General features: G+C 41.1%; 1 protein-coding gene across 6 annotated transcripts in view; it reads right to left on the reverse strand.

The window, feature by feature from the left end:
• The window catches only part of agfg1a (ArfGAP with FG repeats 1a), a 30,046-nt gene extending 12,606 nt beyond the window's left edge, over positions 1-17,440 (reverse strand). For 2 of the 6 annotated variants that reach the window (XM_053239687.1, XM_053239682.1), the window contains exons 1-3: positions 17,001-17,438; positions 4,084-4,177; positions 80-195 (exon numbers count right to left, since the gene is read on the reverse strand). In XM_053239687.1, coding sequence (XP_053095662.1) covers positions 80-195; positions 4,084-4,177; positions 17,001-17,167 — 377 coding nt within the window. In that variant the 5' untranslated portion in view covers positions 17,168-17,438. Of the gene's footprint in view, positions 1-79; positions 196-3,643; positions 4,044-4,083; positions 4,178-17,000 lie in introns of those variants that run through there. The other 4 variants (XM_053239685.1, XM_053239683.1, XM_053239684.1 and 1 more) reach the window with 4 other exon arrangements.

Below are 17,440 nucleotides of genomic sequence, written 5' to 3' on the forward strand. Positions count from 1 at the left end.
GCATCTTGTTATCCTGGTATATAATTCTCTCTAAAGCCACACTCTGCACACAAGCATGGTCATGATCCACCTGGCTCACCATCGCTTCTTCTCATATTTTTCCTGGAGGAACTCTTTAACTTTCTGCGGTTCCCTGAAGTCGGGTACAGCCGAGCTTCTGTCGTCGTAGAGGCCAAGCCATATCTGTTTGCACACCTACAGAAAGCAAAGAGGAAGAAAAAAATGTTTACAATACAACACAGCAGATTTCACTCCACACTCACACACACACACACACACACACACACACACACACACACACACACACACACACGGGGACAGTTAAGGTATCCGTTACCCGGACTGATCTTTATCAGAAACACATTTGTGTCTCCATCAGCAAAAATAACACTTTCTTGTTACAGCAAGTTTTATTCACATTCCTTATGCACGCACACACACACACACACACACACACACACACACACATACTGTAACTGTACTGTAGTAAAAATAAAACAAAACGGGAATCGTTACAGACAAACGGAGCAGTTTAGGATCTATTCTTGTTTTTCTGCATTGTGTAAAATAATAAGCGTATTATTTTCATATAACAGCACTTTCTGAAGTGCTTTATTCCGCTTACACCACAGTGATTTACTGACAATTAAGAGTGTCGATTTGTTAACGAACAACACGTCACGCTTTTCAGTGGTTTATAGTTAGATTTAATGTCGTGGAACGTCAGAGAGAGAAGTTAGTTACTGTTCTAGCTTACGTTACAGCCACGATAAACAATACTTCCCTCACCAGACCCTCTCTCTCTCTCTCTCTCTCTCTCTCTCACTCTGTCTCTCTCTGTCTCTCCATCTCTCCCACTGTCTCTCTGTCTCTCCATCTCTCCCACTGTCTCTCTGTCTCTCCATCTCTCCCACTGTCTCACTCTCACACTCTCTGTCTCACTCTCACTCTGTCTCTCTCTGAAATGACATGCAGCTTGTCATTTTACCGAGAAACCGGAAAGCGTAAACTCCTCTGTCCTAATGCTTTCCTGATACCGGAGACTCTCCTGTTAGAAACATCTCCACAATTTCAATTCTCATACATTTTATTTGTTAAACAAGATTTATTATTATTATTATTATTATCATCATCTTTAGATTATGCGGCACGTACACTATACGAATCCCTGTGCCTGAGCTGTAACTACGTCCTTGCGCACACACAGATGATCAACTAATACAAGCAGCAGCTATAAAACCCGACTATATTGATGGCTCTGACTAAACGTTAACACAGAGACCTCTCACAGCGAGAAACACTGACACCATTTAGAGAAGATCAATGAAGTCAGTCACACGTAGGGACACACACACACACACACACACACACACACACACACACACAAACACACACGCTCTTTCAAAAGTGCTGTGAGGCTATTTATTATGTAAAGGGTGAGCAGTCACACATTAGGGATGCGGTTAGAGGAACCCAGGAAGTATAACGCTCTAAACAGATCACTATTTTACTGGATTAATTAAAACTAGTTCTGTTTTTTAAATCTACTTGTTCAACAGGCAACTATGAATCACACACTAATAGCCCAGACATGAAATCTGCTTGTCTTGGGTTCCTGGGCTATGGAAAGCGTGCCAAAAGTGTGAAATGGCAGGAAAGGAAAAAAAAAAATGAGGAAGAAAGAAAGAAAGAAAGAAAGTGAAGTGACAAGGCTAGGCAAAGATAGAGAAAAAAAAAAAACAAAAGCCAAATGTAGGAATCAGCATGTTTTCGGAACGGAGCTAGAGACGAGGTTCACATTTCTCACAGACACAGCACTGATACCACTATAGTGTTTATTACGTTATTATGCCTTCGTTTCAAAGCCACTTTCACACACTTCAGCTACGTGCAATTTTAGAAACAGAGTCTTGTGACAGCTATGGAATTTTATGCGGATAAAAAAGTAATAAAAATTAAATTATGTGAAATTTTTAGCAAATTCTCCAAAAGCAGCTGGTTCAATTTCATTACAGAGTGGATGCGAGAAAATCTCTCGCTTGGGCGCGTCGAAGCGATTAATCCGTGGCGATTTCCAAACCACCCTGATGATGAAGACGAGTGTTGGGAAAGAGGACAGGAACAACAAAGCCGGGCTTTCTGTAATCCTTTTGTTTCTCAGCAAGTGTGTGTGTGTGTGTGTGTGTGTGTGTGTGTGTGCTGTTCTCTGCTGACTTCTAGAGGCACGATGCTTGCTGCAAGTGACAAAAGGTAACGCAAGACAACAGAGAGTGTGTGTGTGTGTGTGTGTGTGTGTGTGTGTGTGTGTGTGTGTGAGACCTGCTGCAGAGCCGGTTCCAGTTACATAAACTTACAACATCAGTTCTCTGTGGTGGTGCAGAAGAGGAGCGATTAGTGCTTTTGGTTTAAAATGAGTTTTATTATTATTTATTAGTTTCATTAGTTTCACTGAGACCTTCTGAAAACTTAGAAGTGGATAAATCATCATCATCAATCAGCTGATTTTTAAAAACATTTTCTTATGTAACATTATAATCACTGATACGCTGAAGATTTTCTGTAAGGTTTCTGCTTTATCATTTGTGGAAGGAGTCTCCAGTGTCAGTTCTAACAGACACTTTTCCACCAGAGGAGTCTTCTTCAGGACAGATTTCGGGTTTCTCAGTAACGTGACAATCTGTCTTATTAACTTCAAGATGGAGTTACGGAACCAAAAAAAAAAAAAAAAAAAAAAAAAAAAAAAACGCCAGTGAGGGAACGACTGTTTATAGCTGCTATAATGTTAAGATTGTCTCACGGGCTTTCCTGTAACAATAAGCGGTTAAAAAGCATGACATATTCAAATTAGAAATATTTGAATATTCATATTTATATTAAATACATATTCATATTAAAAAATCATAATTGTTAGCATTAATACGATAATATTACACGATATTAGCTGCACAATATTGAAGAAAAATGCGATATGATAACTTGTTAAATAATGCGATACGTTGATGTTGTGTGTAAAATCAATTTCAATTATATTTATATATTTAAAAACTGAAAATGACAAAATCAACATTTTTCAATATATTGTGCAGCGCTCGTTAGCATATCACTGTGGTATAAGAGGAATAAAACACCTGCTCTTATAGGAAAATAATCCACTCCTGGTGAAGGTGATCTGATCATTCTGTTTACGGAACTAATACGTCAAAATTTGAGTCAGTCACTTTGCCTGATTTGACTGAGGAATCGGATTTTAGTCTAGCATTATTTAAAATAAATAAATAAATAATAATAATCATCATTTTAGTCTAGGATTATTTAAAAAATAAAATAATCATCATCACAATCTGAACAGTATAAAAGGTCTGACAGGTGTTGTGATGAAAATGTTATATCGGTTGTAAACGAGTCAAAGAGTCGTCGTGAATTTCGTGAGCACGTTGGAAGAAAGTTGAAAAGTTTTCATGAACGAAGCTGGAAAAACGCGGACGCTCCGATGTTCAGTGTTTTATCGTTAGCAACAGTTTATCCAGTTAGCGTTAACGACGAGTGATGTACATTTACAGCCTGAACCCAGGAAACTGTACAGTCACTGTTCCAGATTTAACAAGCTAATATCTCTGCATGTTGATCTAAAGCAGATACTTACAGAGTAACTCATCTTAAAGGTGAAGAAGTGCTCATGTGTTTACTGTTGATGCTGCGAGCAGCCATGCTGATAACGGCGTGTGCTGAAACCGGAGACCTTCTCGACTTTCCGAGCAGGAATTTCTGAACCGACGGGCGTTTTCTTTAGGTCTTCCCAGTCGGAAAGTCGTAGGCCGGAAATTCCGAGTTCTAACGGAACGCGGTATAATGAAGTTTGACCAGTGGACTCATTTTTAGCCGTTTACTCATCATGAAGAAAAACCTACTCTGATAACACAGTACATGCTGGTAAACAGGAAGCATTCGGCAAACCCGCTGAAGAACGGCATGTTTTACTGAGGATATAATCCGGATATAACCGGATATAACCGGATCACCGTTAGCAATGACGACGTATTCAAATGTTGTCCTGATGTGGCATTATCACTGATTCAACATTACCTCATTTCCATGCTTCTGTAGAAATTCTATTTCCTGTTGCGTGAAGGTTGTCATGGAGATGGACTTCACTCTGTGGGGAGGGTTCAAACCTCGCCTAGAGAGAGAGATACAGGGAGAGAGAGAGAGAGGGAGAGAGAGAGAGAGAGAGAGAGATACAGAGGGAGAGAGAGAGAGAGAAAGGGAGAGAGAGAGAGATACAGAGGGAGAGAGATACAGAGGGAGAGATACAGAGAGAGAGAGAGAGAGAGGGAGAGAGAGAGAGAAAGAGAGAGAGAGAGAAAGGGAGAGAGAGAGAGATACAGAGGGAGAGAGATACAGAGAGAGAGAGAGGGAGAGGGAGAGAGAGAGAGAGAAAGGGAAAGGGAGAGGGAGATAGAGAGAAAGGGAGAGAGAGAGAGAGAGAGAGAGAGAGAGAGAGAGTTGTTATGGCAGTTAAACTGTTGAACACGTAAAGAAACCTGACGAACTGAAATCATGATAATGAGATTTGGCTGAATGAAAGTGTCCTGCTTCCATCACAGTCTGTCCCTGGTGATAAATCAAGGCTGATTGTTACTATTTTTAAACAAAGCCTTTGTTTCTCAATGTTAATCACTTCACAAAGGACCACAAATGACAGGACGTTCGGCTCAATTTCACAGCACATGGCCTAGATGCTAGTCTCTAGTCCTTATTAGACATTATAGAACGCATAAAAGTCATTACAAGTGGAAGGGAAATAACTTATCAACTTGTACGCCCATAAAATATACTTCAAACAGTAGAAGAAGAAGAAAAACTGTCAGACATTTGACCTTGCTGTGACTTTGACCCTATTTGAATCAATTCCAACATCTAATCAGTTCATCTGCTGGTTACAGAGACAGTTCCATATAAATCCTCCAACCTCTCGTTCTTCAGAAGTGTCAAATCTCTATGAATAATGTGAACAGAGATCATTAGAACGTGATTAAATTCTCCTGTGCTCAGTCGAGTTCAAACACTTTGAGCAGCAGCGAGTTAAAACAAGTGAAAATGTTGGCCATGTGGGCATTAGATAACCAGCTGGTGAAAGGATTATATCAAAAATGTGCTTTTATGGGTTTCTTTGATAGCAAGTTCAAGCAGAATCAACTAAAAATCAACCACACAGCAGAGTTTTCGTGATTGTCTCTGCCAGCAAGCAGCTCCCGACTGCACAGCTAATATATTACCTCCTCCTCTACACTCCTTAAAGCTGAAACGGTGAAAATGCTAATATTCCTGTCTTTTTTAGACACGAATCATTTAGCACTTTTTTTTTTGTTGTTTTTTAAATGGTACACTATATGGCCAAAAGTATGTGCACCCCTGACCATCACACCCACATGTGCTTGTTGAACATCTCATTCCAGCTGTTATAAGCAGCTCCACTCTTCTGGGAAGCTTTCCACTAGATGTTGGAGCGTGGCTGTGGGGATTTGTGTTCATTCAGCTACAAGAGCATTAGTGAGGTCAGGTGCTGATGTTGGGTAAGGAGTCTCCAGTTCCAGTTCATCCCAAAGGTGTTCAGTGGGGTTGAGGTCAGGGCTCTGTGCAGGACACTCGAGTTCTTCCACTCCAACCTTCACACACCATGTCTTCATGGAGCTCGCTTTGTGCACAGGGGCATTGTCATGCTGGAACAGGTTTGAGTCTCTTAGTTCCAGTGAAGGGAAACTGTAAAGCTACAGCACACAGAGACGTTCTATACAACTGAGTGCTTCCTGCTTTGTGGTAACAGTTTGAGGAAGAACCACAAACGAGTGTGATGGTCAGGTGTCCACAAACCTGGTTATATAGTGTATATCGAGAGCAGGGGGAAATGATTTGAACAAAAAAGCCAAAAAAACAAAAAACAAAACGCTGGATATGATGTACAAGATGTTTTACATTTTTTAAAATATAAGCATAATTTATTGAGTTATTTATTCTTTGTGCTTGAGTGATTTTTGTGATTTCTATTTACACTTGGCCAAAGTGTGTTTATCTTTTTCCATCTCAATATTCCTGACCAGCGAATGGAAGAGTTTTTAGCAGCACGAAACCAAAACAAATCAAATCAAACAGCAAATGAACCAAGAGCATAAGTTTCACTCTGTGTCAGACTCAAACAGTCAAACAGACTTGCAGGTGTAAAAGTGCTTGAAGATTATATGTCAGTTTTAAAAAAGGTATCAAGTGATTGTGTAATAAAGCACCAAATTAATCCGAGTATCTGAAACATTTCAGTCAAGTTCCTGCTTGTTTAGTGACTCCTAGTCGAATACTGGTTTGTGTAGAAGGCTAACACAAGCATTAACATGCTTTTTTCCCCTCCGATTCCAGACCACATGACCTTTTAAAAACCCTCCTGTCAAACACTAGCACTTGAGAAACACGCTATAAGCGTGGATTGCTAATGCAAACAGCAGTAATAATTAAATAGTGAGCGACGTACAGAATAAAACTTCAGCACAGAGCGGCATGTTAGTGGGTGGCTTCGCTGGCAGAACGAGGGATTGAGAGAAAGAGGGACGCGGTGAGAAAGAGCACAGGAGGGGTTAATTTGATAGGGGATGTGTTACACTTCTGCAGGGCTGAGTATTAGATTAGATCCAGTCCCTGTGTGCAAATGTGTGTACACTATATTAGGCAGTCTAGCTTAGCTGCAGTCCCTGTTCTCTCAGAAATCTGAGTTATTAGCTTGTTATTCACAAATCTGGGACAAGGACAACAAGGTTAGACTGCAAGGCACCTCGGGTTTCTTATGCGTCTGCGACGTGCGTCTCAGGGACGCAGCAATACCGGTACCGGTATCAGTTATCGTTCTGATACCATGCTCATTTACTCATACTAGTAAAAAAAAACGTTCTTATACCAACATCTGATATCACGTGATACTATACGACGCAATATATGTCGACTGATTGACAAAAAAAAAGTTTACTTCGAAGTGGAACAAAGTAAAACAAAATCCACTCTCCACCGCGGCCCTACTTGATCCAAGCTAACTAATGTAGCTAGCTAATGCGCTTCATTTAAAATAAACTCTCTAAAATGATAAAGAGCGAGTCTGGTGCATGAACAGTCACGTGTGCTCGCTGTTCACGGTCACTATTTAAACCAGGAAAACAAAAACGGAGCTAAATAAAAGGCGTCATTGTTTGCTTAATACTAAATAGGTTACTCATTTCTGCGTTAATATCGGCACAACACGCACTCATATTCAGTCTGGGGAAAAAATGGTTCCGATGTATCCCTGGTGTGTTTGTGTATAAAATTAAATTCTGCCTCCATTTCCTTCTTGTACATAAACGCTGTAGGACTCTCCAGGAGAGAGAGTGTGTGTGTGTGTGTGTGTGTGTGTGTGTGTGTGTGTGTGTGTGTGTGGGAGCATGAATGATGCCTCTCTCATGGCTCAGGTGTCAGTGTCCTTACCTGATACTGTGTTAGCTGATTTTTGGCATTAACTACAAAACAAAACTTTCCACCACAGAGGTGGGCGCATGTGTGTGTGTGTGTGTGTGTGTGTGTGTGTGTGTGTGTGTGTGTGGCCCAGATTGCCTGCCCTAGTTTGCTGCTAGAAGCAAAAGGTAGAGCAGAAGTACAGAATTATATTGTAGTCCCTCTCTCACGCTCTCTCTCTCACACACACACAACCATACAGTCTCACTTTCCCTTGTGATCATCAATACTTGTTTGCACTCAGGCTTTTGAGGCTGAAGAGCAGGAACCAGGAGACCTGCACGTGTAAGACTAGATCAGATGCTGAATTATTTACACTCCAAAACTGCTGGTTGCTTCCTCTGACAATCTGGCCACAGCCCACTGCTTAATAACTGCTAGCAGCTTTTCTGCCCTACAAGGATCTACGAGGGTCTTTAAGGGTATATAAGGATGCATGAGGGTCTACAAGAATGTATAAGGGTCTTTAAGGATGTCTAAGTATCTAAGGGTCTATAAGAGTCTATAAGGGTCCTTAATGGGTACATAAGGGTCCTTAAAGCGTACATAAGGGTCCTTAAAGCATAAATAAGGGTCCTTAAAGCGTACATAAGGGTCCTTAAAGGGTACATAAGGGTCCTTAAAGCGTACATAAGGGTCCTTAAAGCGTACATAAGGGTCCTTAAAGCGTACATAAGGGTACTTAAAGGGTATGGATCTATAAGGGTACATATGGGTCTATAAGGGAGTACGAGCGTCTACAAGGGGTACGTAAAGGTCTACAAGGGTCTATAAGAGAGTATAAGGGTCTACGAGGGGTACACAAGGGTTTACAAGAGTCTATAAGAGAGTGTATGGGTCTACGAGGGGTACACATTTCCTTAAAGCGTAAATAAGGGTCCTTAAAGCGTACATAAGGGTCCTTAAAGCGTACATAAGGGTACTTAAAGGGTATGGATCTATAAGGGTACATATGGGTCTATAAGGGAGTACAAGCGTCTACAAGGGGTACGTAAAGGTCTACAAGGGTCTATAAGAGAGTATAAGGGTCTACGAGGGGTACACAAGGGTCTACAAGGGTCTATAAGAGAGTGTATGGGTCTACAAGGGGTACGCAAGGGTCTACAAGGATCTATAAGAGAGTGTAAGGGTCTACAAGGGGTACGCAAGGGTCTACAAGGATCTATAAGAGAGTGTAAGGGTCTACAAGGGTCTATAAGAGAGTATAAGGGTCTACAAGGGTCTATAAGAGTATAAGGGTATACAAGGGGTACGCAAGGGTCTACAAGAGAGTGTATGGGTCTACAAGGGGTACGCAAGGGTCTACAAGGATCTATAAGAGAGTGTAAGGGTCTACAAGGGTCTATAAGAGAGTATAAGGGTATACAAGGGGTACGCAAGGGTCTTCAAGGGGTACGCAAGGGTCTTCAAGGGGTACGCAAGGGTCTTCAAGGGGTACGCAAGGGTCTTCAAGGATCTATAAGAGAGTGTAAGGGTATACAAGGGGTACGCAAGGGTCTATAAGGGGTACGCAAGGGTCTTCAAGGGGTACGCAAGGGTCTTCAAGGGGTACGCAAGGGTCTTCAAGGGGTACGCAAGGGTCTTCAAGGGGTACGCAAGGGTACATAAGCGTATATGAGGGTCTACAAGGGTCTTTGGTCATCATGATCAATTTTAATTGTCTAGTATCAGTACGTCAACGTGAACTTCATTCATTTATCCTCATTAACCACTTTAACCCAACTAATTTAAATCTAAGCAGCCATGTTGGCATTACAACAGACTTTGCTACAGCATACATCCTGAGATGTCTTTATAACATATCTCCACATGCTAACGAGACTCCATTATTATCTTTTACTAAAAAAACACCACATGTATAACCAAAAACACGCCGCCTTTCTGTCGATGCTACAAATAGGAGGTGCTCCCTCAAAAAAGATAAGATCTAGAGATGGGTGGGGCAAAAAAAATATTATAACATGATATTTGGAGGCATTTCTAAGATCCAGAATATGCCTCATGCTCTCAAACTGCCAACAATACAGTAGTCTAGCATTTAAATAAGCTGTTAGCAATTTGTTTATTATTAATAAGGGGAAGAGTGAATAGAAGGAAGTGGATTTCTCAACAGGAACAGACTCGAGATTGGCAGCAACAGCATGTAATGTAATTCAAGTGATTTCCTTTATTTGCATTCCTTTGTTTCTGAACTATGTGCAGTCAGATGAGTTTGCCAAGTAACAAAGTTTAACAAGGCAATGTCAGCTGTTACGTGTACACAAAGCAGTCGGTTACTGAATGCGAGCAGAGTAAATGCTGTACTGCTCAGGCTTATACTTGTCCGGCTTTGGCCATATTTCTGCTGCTTTGATTGAGCAGGAAATTGCATCAGGTCTTCTTGTGACATTCAGCTCCTGACACAATCACAGTGGAGAAGAAACCTCGCTAGATCTAGTCACGGAGAGGAATCTTCCTTACGCTTGGTGAGAGAGACTCATGTTCAGCCACTGTGTAAAAACTTCTTGGGCTAGATCCATTAATCAATCGCTAGACCGACACATCCATACTGAAGTTACACGATAGATGGCCCTCTGCTCCTCCTGTCTACCTTACAGGTGTAACAGGTGAAAATGATTGTTTCTGCAGTAACCAAATTTGTTAGCTAAAGTTTCAAAATGTTAAAAATGCAAATTTATGTTACAACCGCAAAACATTTTCATGGAAGCAGATGATTTTTTCAGGTCCACTTGCTGCACCACCTGCGTCACTGTAATCACAATCAAAAGCAGGGGCGTGGTCGAGCGTCAGCGGTGGACAGCGAGGAGGCGGGTCAATCCGGCAGGTAACACGTGATGATTCTCACCTGTGTCTTTTACTGCCTGTCTACTTATTTGCGTCTCTCTGTGTCCAGTAGCTGGCGTAACCACAGAGAGCGAGAGAGAGAATGCGATATAGAGACGCTCGCACAAACGCACACGCCGCAATGCGTGAACTTGAACTTGATGGAGCGAAACCATTTCAGTTGAGTTGTTTTGGGTTTGTTGAGTATTTTAAAGTGCGCTGAAAACCATGGACTGAATAAACGCGAGCCGAGAGCTCCGCAAAAATCCCGCCTGTCTCCTGAGTCTTCCTCCACACTCTCACACACCGGGTTTGTACACTGACCTGTTCAGAAGATCGACCAGTGGAAGAAGATCTTGCGATCGACGTAATGAGCGCCCTGTGCTAAGCTACATCTACAGCACCTGGTGTAGCTCACTGCATAGTCACTAGGTCTAGTAGAGTTTCTGTGATCTTGTGAACATGAACAATAAGTTTGTGGTTATTTTTAACACTAGTTTTAAACAAATCCTTACTGCCCTAATCACTCACTCACTCTCTCTTTCTCTCACTCACACACTCATATACACTCATATACACTCATATACACTCATATACACTCATATACACTCATACACTCATACACTCATGGCCTATACATTCCCAAGTGAGCTTAAACTTCCTGTCCTGCTGCTTCCACTTCCTGTTACACAAGTTGACCACATGGTGCTGATGCAGTGGAATCCAGCTCCCACTTCCTGCAGGAGGGTTCACAAAACACACACACACACTCAAACACACCTCGAAATCCAGATTCGCCTACAAGGAGATTTTATGGAGATTCCTGATTATTCCCATCATCCGTAACACCATTCCCAACCCCTACTAGCAGGCCACATCTCCATCCCGAACCCATTATATGATGATATAATCAATTCATGTCACAATACACTCTTCTGGGATACGGTGGATATTTTTGCTATCTTTTAATTAATTAATTTTTTTTTACAACTTTTTTAAAAATTATTACCTGAATAGAAGCAGCTGACTTGACGTTAAAATTTTGTAATTAATTTTTTAATTTATAAAATGTTAAATTTACAGATTTTTCTCCTTTTAATGCTAAATTAATAAATAATAAATAGCTAAACATATAATTAAATAAAATATTTTTACAAAATAAAAAACTCTAAGATTTTTTTATTGTTACAAATAAAAAAAAATGTATGTATTATTACAAAACATTTACCATTTATAACTTTTTTTAAATGGCGCAATACTGTACTGGACGTTTGTGAGCACCTATATCCGTCATACATATCGCGTACGGTAGAAATGCCTAGCTCTAATAGCGCTCAGCAAATAATCCTCCACGTTGCTGCCAAGCGAGCTGCACCCAAGCACCCGGGCTGAGTTTGGTTATCCTTCTTGCACAGGTACAAATTGAGCCGAGCCAGGACACATGGGTAGAACTAAAAATAGTTCAGACGATCGATTGATCAAAAGCAGCCGTCACAGAATCCAGAACCGTCCTGATTAATGTCTCTGGCTGTAGTTGCTTCTGTACTGGCACAAATATCTTCAGCAGTAGACTAGAGGAATGTCTGCCAAGGTTTCTCCCTCGTTTCCCTGGTCCTAGAGGCCCAGAGTCTACAGATTTGTCCACTCCTGCACTGGTAGATCAGTTAACCATCTAAACATTTTACTCCTAACCAACTAAATGACGTGTCTGATGACTGTGTTTGTGTTGCGTTTGCTGTAATAAACACGTTTAATCATCTGGAGGTTTATCAGTGGAATGAGGGTGTGTGAGAGTCGGAAAGGAGTGGACTTGTGCTTCATTGGGACGTCATTAAAACATAACAGCGTGTCCTTTTTTTTTGTGATACGATACCAGCAAAACCCAGAGATATCGGCGAAAACCACCTGGAAGACGAGAGCAACCATTTTAACATTTTAACCTTTGAACATTATAAACTTTTAGCCTTTTAACCTTTACACGATTTACTGCTGAACATTTTTACATTTTAAAATCAATGACAACAAAAGATTTAATATCATTTAACTCCTTTAGCATGTTCATCTATGAACTTTAACCTGTTAGTTATATTTATACTTTTTATATTTCCAATTTAAGTGACTTTTGGGTTAAGATTTTAACTGTAAAATAAAAAAATATATATATTAAAAAATCATTTTAAAGCATAGTAGCTATGAAGCGGAAAACGGTGAAGACCCTAGCTGCACAGCTATCACGCATGCTACTGAAGGAAAAAATATCCACAATATTACATCAAGCTTCATCTTGAACTCCATGATGGAGTTACAAACGATTCCAAACTCGTCTTCTACAAAGAGTTTGTTTATGTGAGCCTATTATCCACCAGTTACCAGTTGAAAAGATTCTCTACAGTGTCAGACACTCCAAACAAATAATCAAATAAAATCTCACACACACACACACACACACACACACACACACACACACACACACACACACACACACACGGGCCACACCCTTGCATGATAACTCTATCAACCTGCATCTTTAATACATATTACCCACAGGTTGCTCGTGACACAGCAGATAAAACATGCCTGTGATTTCTTTTCACTTTCTTTCGATCCTCTCAAACACAAATTTCGATGTGTTTTCGAAATTGTAGCTGTAAATAAAACTAATAAACAGGCTGGTAGGATTTTCCCAGACAAGCTGGCACTGAAATGCTCTGAAGCGTAAAGAATTCAGGTAAATCGTTGCCATCGTTTTCCATACGTAACCAGACTATTTGACTGTTCAAACTATTCCGACTACACAGATGGGATTAAAGTTTTGATCTGAGAATCAACGAGAATGAATCTGGTGTTTGCTCTCGTCTTTAGCGTGATCCAAATACATTCCAACATGGTTCGAGAGGCATTCGTTCCAAGCTAGCTTATGTTAGGAGTCAAAAAATGGCGAAATGTAAATGATTTAATTTGATTTAAAGATCGCTGTGTAGGGGTAAACCTGGGACAAGTAGATTTCATGTCTGGAATATTAGTTTAAAGCAAAAACACAAGGTTCAAACTTGATGCCATTTCACATCAGAAGAACGTTCACGAATAAATAGCTAGCCAGGTGCGGATAATATCTTTTACGTGCGATGCGAGGACAGAACGCCGCGTCTCACAGCCGAAACGCTGCCCAGTGACTCGCTGACTGTTTCTCTAGAACACAAACATGACAAGCTACGTCGTTTTTGTTTTTTTTTTTTTTATCTTAGTCAGTTTCTGGGTAATGAAAACCTGAGATGTTATAAGAACATACAGTAACATGTTGCTGCTCCATATTTATGAGGAAATTCTGTTTCCTGTGAAACCCCTCTGCGACTCCGAAAACAACCGCCATTTTAAGAAGCCTCAGTTTGTTTGAAGTCGCTGCACACGGCACAAAGCCGAAGCCATTTAGACTTGGACTCATGAAATAGCTCAGTTATCTTCAAGATCCTCAGGGAGAGTCAAACCCGAGGATTTTTATCATCAGACACACGTATAACACCAAGCAGGAGACACAGTCCACACTCACACGGCTAAATCTGGAAACACTTTTCTTGCACTAGCCTCCGTCTTCTACATACGAGTTGACAGATGCCCGTGATTGGCTAGCGTCGCTGTGATTGACATGGAGAGAGCGATTATGCCCCTCCCACTCAGACAGCACAGCCAGTTTTGATCTCTTGGCTCCAGGCCACGGATGGATCCAGCAAGATTCACTCTCACGATTCAACAGTAATACAGTGAGCACTTTTCTCTTGGGTCACTCGGGAGATGAAAAATATCTGAGAATGGCTTTTCCGTAAAATCTCTAACACCGTAGGGATTATATCACGATATCTATGAGGCGATGAAAATAGTAACATTCGGCACTATCTTTTTTGGCCACAAGATGTCTGATTCACGTCTGATCTTCTGGATCCGATATCCGTTTCACATTACAGAGAAAGCTCCTTTTTTTGGGGATTAATTCTTCTTCCTCGTCCAGGGTTGGGACTCCGTCATTCTTCCGCCATGTTTGTTCCCGTTCTGAGTGTGAGATGTGCGTAAACACGTCATGAACGAGATCGTCAATATTGCAGGATGACAAATTGTTATCATGAAGAGGGATTGTACCGGTATATCATGAATGATACGATACGATGCGAGGCGATACGATCTGATGCGATACGGCACGGCCCTATGTCATTATCGTTATTTATCGTGATGTCATTATAAGCTGAAAGACGGAGTCTCTGCGAGGAAACGCAACACGCCGAGGGAATAAATACCTCTCAGACGGCGCTCAAGACTTTACGCTGATGTGACTCGTGGCCAAAAAAGATAGTGCTGAATGTTACTATTGTCATCTCGTCATTTATATCGTTACTGCAAAAAATACCATGAAATATCGTGATATAGTTTTAAGTCTGTATCGCCCTTCCCTACAATGTTAGAGATTTTACAGAAAAGCCAAAAACAGACGAAAAAATGTATGATAATCAGTATTTTGTGAAAGTTAACGGTAAGGTGACCTTCTGCTCAGTCCAAGTCTCAGCACTGGACTGGATTTTCAGTGAGTGACTGCGGTTATTTACTTCTCAGGGATTTGTTTGTTGTTTACTGTCGGTTACTGTGTAGAAAGGAATCTGGTGGCCACTAATAAAAGTCATTAGTGCTTCAGAGAGCAGGGACTGAAGCTTTAACTCAGCAGAACGCTGACGTCTTTCTGCGTGCCCAGGCATCTGGAGACGCGGTGAGCAACATCTACCGAGACCAGACGACATTCCTAGCGACATCCATTACCGTCTGTCTCTCTGTTTACTCTCCTCGCGTCCCTTTATTAGACGGTTTGTTCCGCTTTTCCCAGAACGGGTGACGCCAGATTCTTTTGGCTAATCGAGCAGACTGATTCAATTTTGCGCGATGTAAATTTAATTACTTTGAGAAAAGTCGAGATGGAAATGTTTGAGCGAGCGAGACCCCGGAATTACTGATCGAATCAAAGGAAGAAGAAAGTCAAGTGAAGAAACCGATTGAATGCCGGCGGAAACAGGTTTCTGCAAAGAAGAGACACGGATAGAGACGGCACCGATCCAAACACGGGGGATCGGATATCGGAGAACAAAATGTATATACATCTTCTGCCAAAAAAATTAATTTCTTTTCAAATCCAGCTCCAAGCTTTGCTATTTGTTAAACCCACAATTCCTTCTGGATTTTCTGAATAAGGCATTTACATGCAACAAATTTCCGATTAACACGGGAATATTCCAGGGATGAGAATCGGAATCTGTGGAATCAGAATACTGTCTTAATCTGAATTTACGGCGTTTACGTGACTCGATACTAATTCGAATATCGCCAAATTCTGATTAATATCTGAATATTGATGCGCAACGAAACGCAGCCAGTATAAGTCCCGCTGATAAACTAATTCAACCCGAATAGGGCTCTAGATTATGTACAGCGTGTGCAAGACAAGTCCCTGTGAACGCGCGGTTGCTATGGAAACGATAACATATTTCAACTAGCGCATTAATATTAACCTGCGAGTTGGAACTACTTCCAGAGCTGCTGCTATAGAGAAACTGCTCAACACCTTCTGACCAATCAGGATCGAGAATTCGACAGCGCTGTGACGTAACACGCTTATATATGGCACGGCTAGACTCACTCGGCTGAGCTAGCATGCTAAGACATTCGCGAGTATTTAGCAGATTAGTATTTTATAGTAACTAGGTAGAACCTATAAACTTAAAAAAATGAGAATTTAAAACATTTAATATATTAGTTTTTTTAAAAAAAAAAAATAATAAATAAGATTAGTGCTCTGGGGTTTGCGCCAGGTTGTGATATGGCTAGCTAACGGCGCGCGCACACACCCTAATTAGCACGCTAGCGGTTTTTCCAAGAAAACACACTAAACTGCTAAGCTAAAATATTTATACAGTATACACTGGAATGGTTTTATTATGTGCTACATTTCTTCAAATATAAATACACTTTTTGCTTATTTTTTTAACCACAGCATGTAGAGGATGTAATAAAGCATTCAGGGCCTGGAATGAAGTGAAGTTAACGGTAAACTCTTAGCTAGGTTAGCTTAGCCTCCGACCAAACAGGTAGTTAGCTAGCTGGCTAACTAACAACAGTGAAGTCAGCTTGCACATGCACAGTGATTCACTTCACCAACAATAAAATGTTTTTTTTAGGTTTATGAGAAGAAAAAGTATGAATACATATACATATATATATATATATAGATATATAATTAATATTATCGCAGTCTAGCTAGGCTGTAGTTAGCGCCTGCTAGCTGCTCAAGCTAACTCACAGTCACCTACTCTCGAATAATGAATAATAACAACATAACGCATATAATATATAATATAGTGACCTTTATGATAATTAATCACATTCTCTGGATGTGTCAAGAAGTAGAAATAATGAAAAAGAATGGTATTTATTTAACAAAATAACAACTTCATGGTTGTGCTAGAAACACGGCTGAATCCCAAACGCCCCTCTGTTCCCTACATAGGCGCCCTAGATGGCTAGGGTGTGATGGAGCGGTTTGTACGCTGCACAGAGTGCACTATGTAGGAGACAGAGCGAGTATTTGGGACGCAGCCCAGGTTGTTCAGGCTGCTTACAGGATACCGGAGCAGGAGGTGCAGACGAAGGAGCCGGTGGTCATGTTGGCGTAGGTCGGGCCGCGCTGGTCGCAGTCGAAGCACTTTCTGTTGGGAGGCAAACTGGTCATCTCCCTCAACATCTTCAGGTGCTTCTCCTCCTGTTTGCGCTTCGCACTCGCCGCCATGGCCGGAGCCCAAACACTTGTATATGCGGAGGGGAAGAAAAAACTTTTTCTATTGTTTTTTTTTTTAATTATTATTATTAAAAAAAAAAACAAAAGCCCTGAAATTGTCTCTGAAAGAGACCGAGAGAGAGAGAGAGAGAGAGAGAGAGGCAGAGGGTGTGAGACAGAGACAAGCCGGAGAATTCACTCCCAGAGAGAGAGGGAGAGATAGATAGAGAGAGAGAGAGAGAGAAGACAAGACGCCGTGCTCTCCTCGCTCACTCACTGCGCATG

This window comes from Pangasianodon hypophthalmus, chromosome 14, assembly GCF_027358585.1.
Source record: "Pangasianodon hypophthalmus isolate fPanHyp1 chromosome 14, fPanHyp1.pri, whole genome shotgun sequence".
Classification (NCBI taxonomy): domain Eukaryota; kingdom Metazoa; phylum Chordata; class Actinopteri; order Siluriformes; family Pangasiidae; genus Pangasianodon; species Pangasianodon hypophthalmus.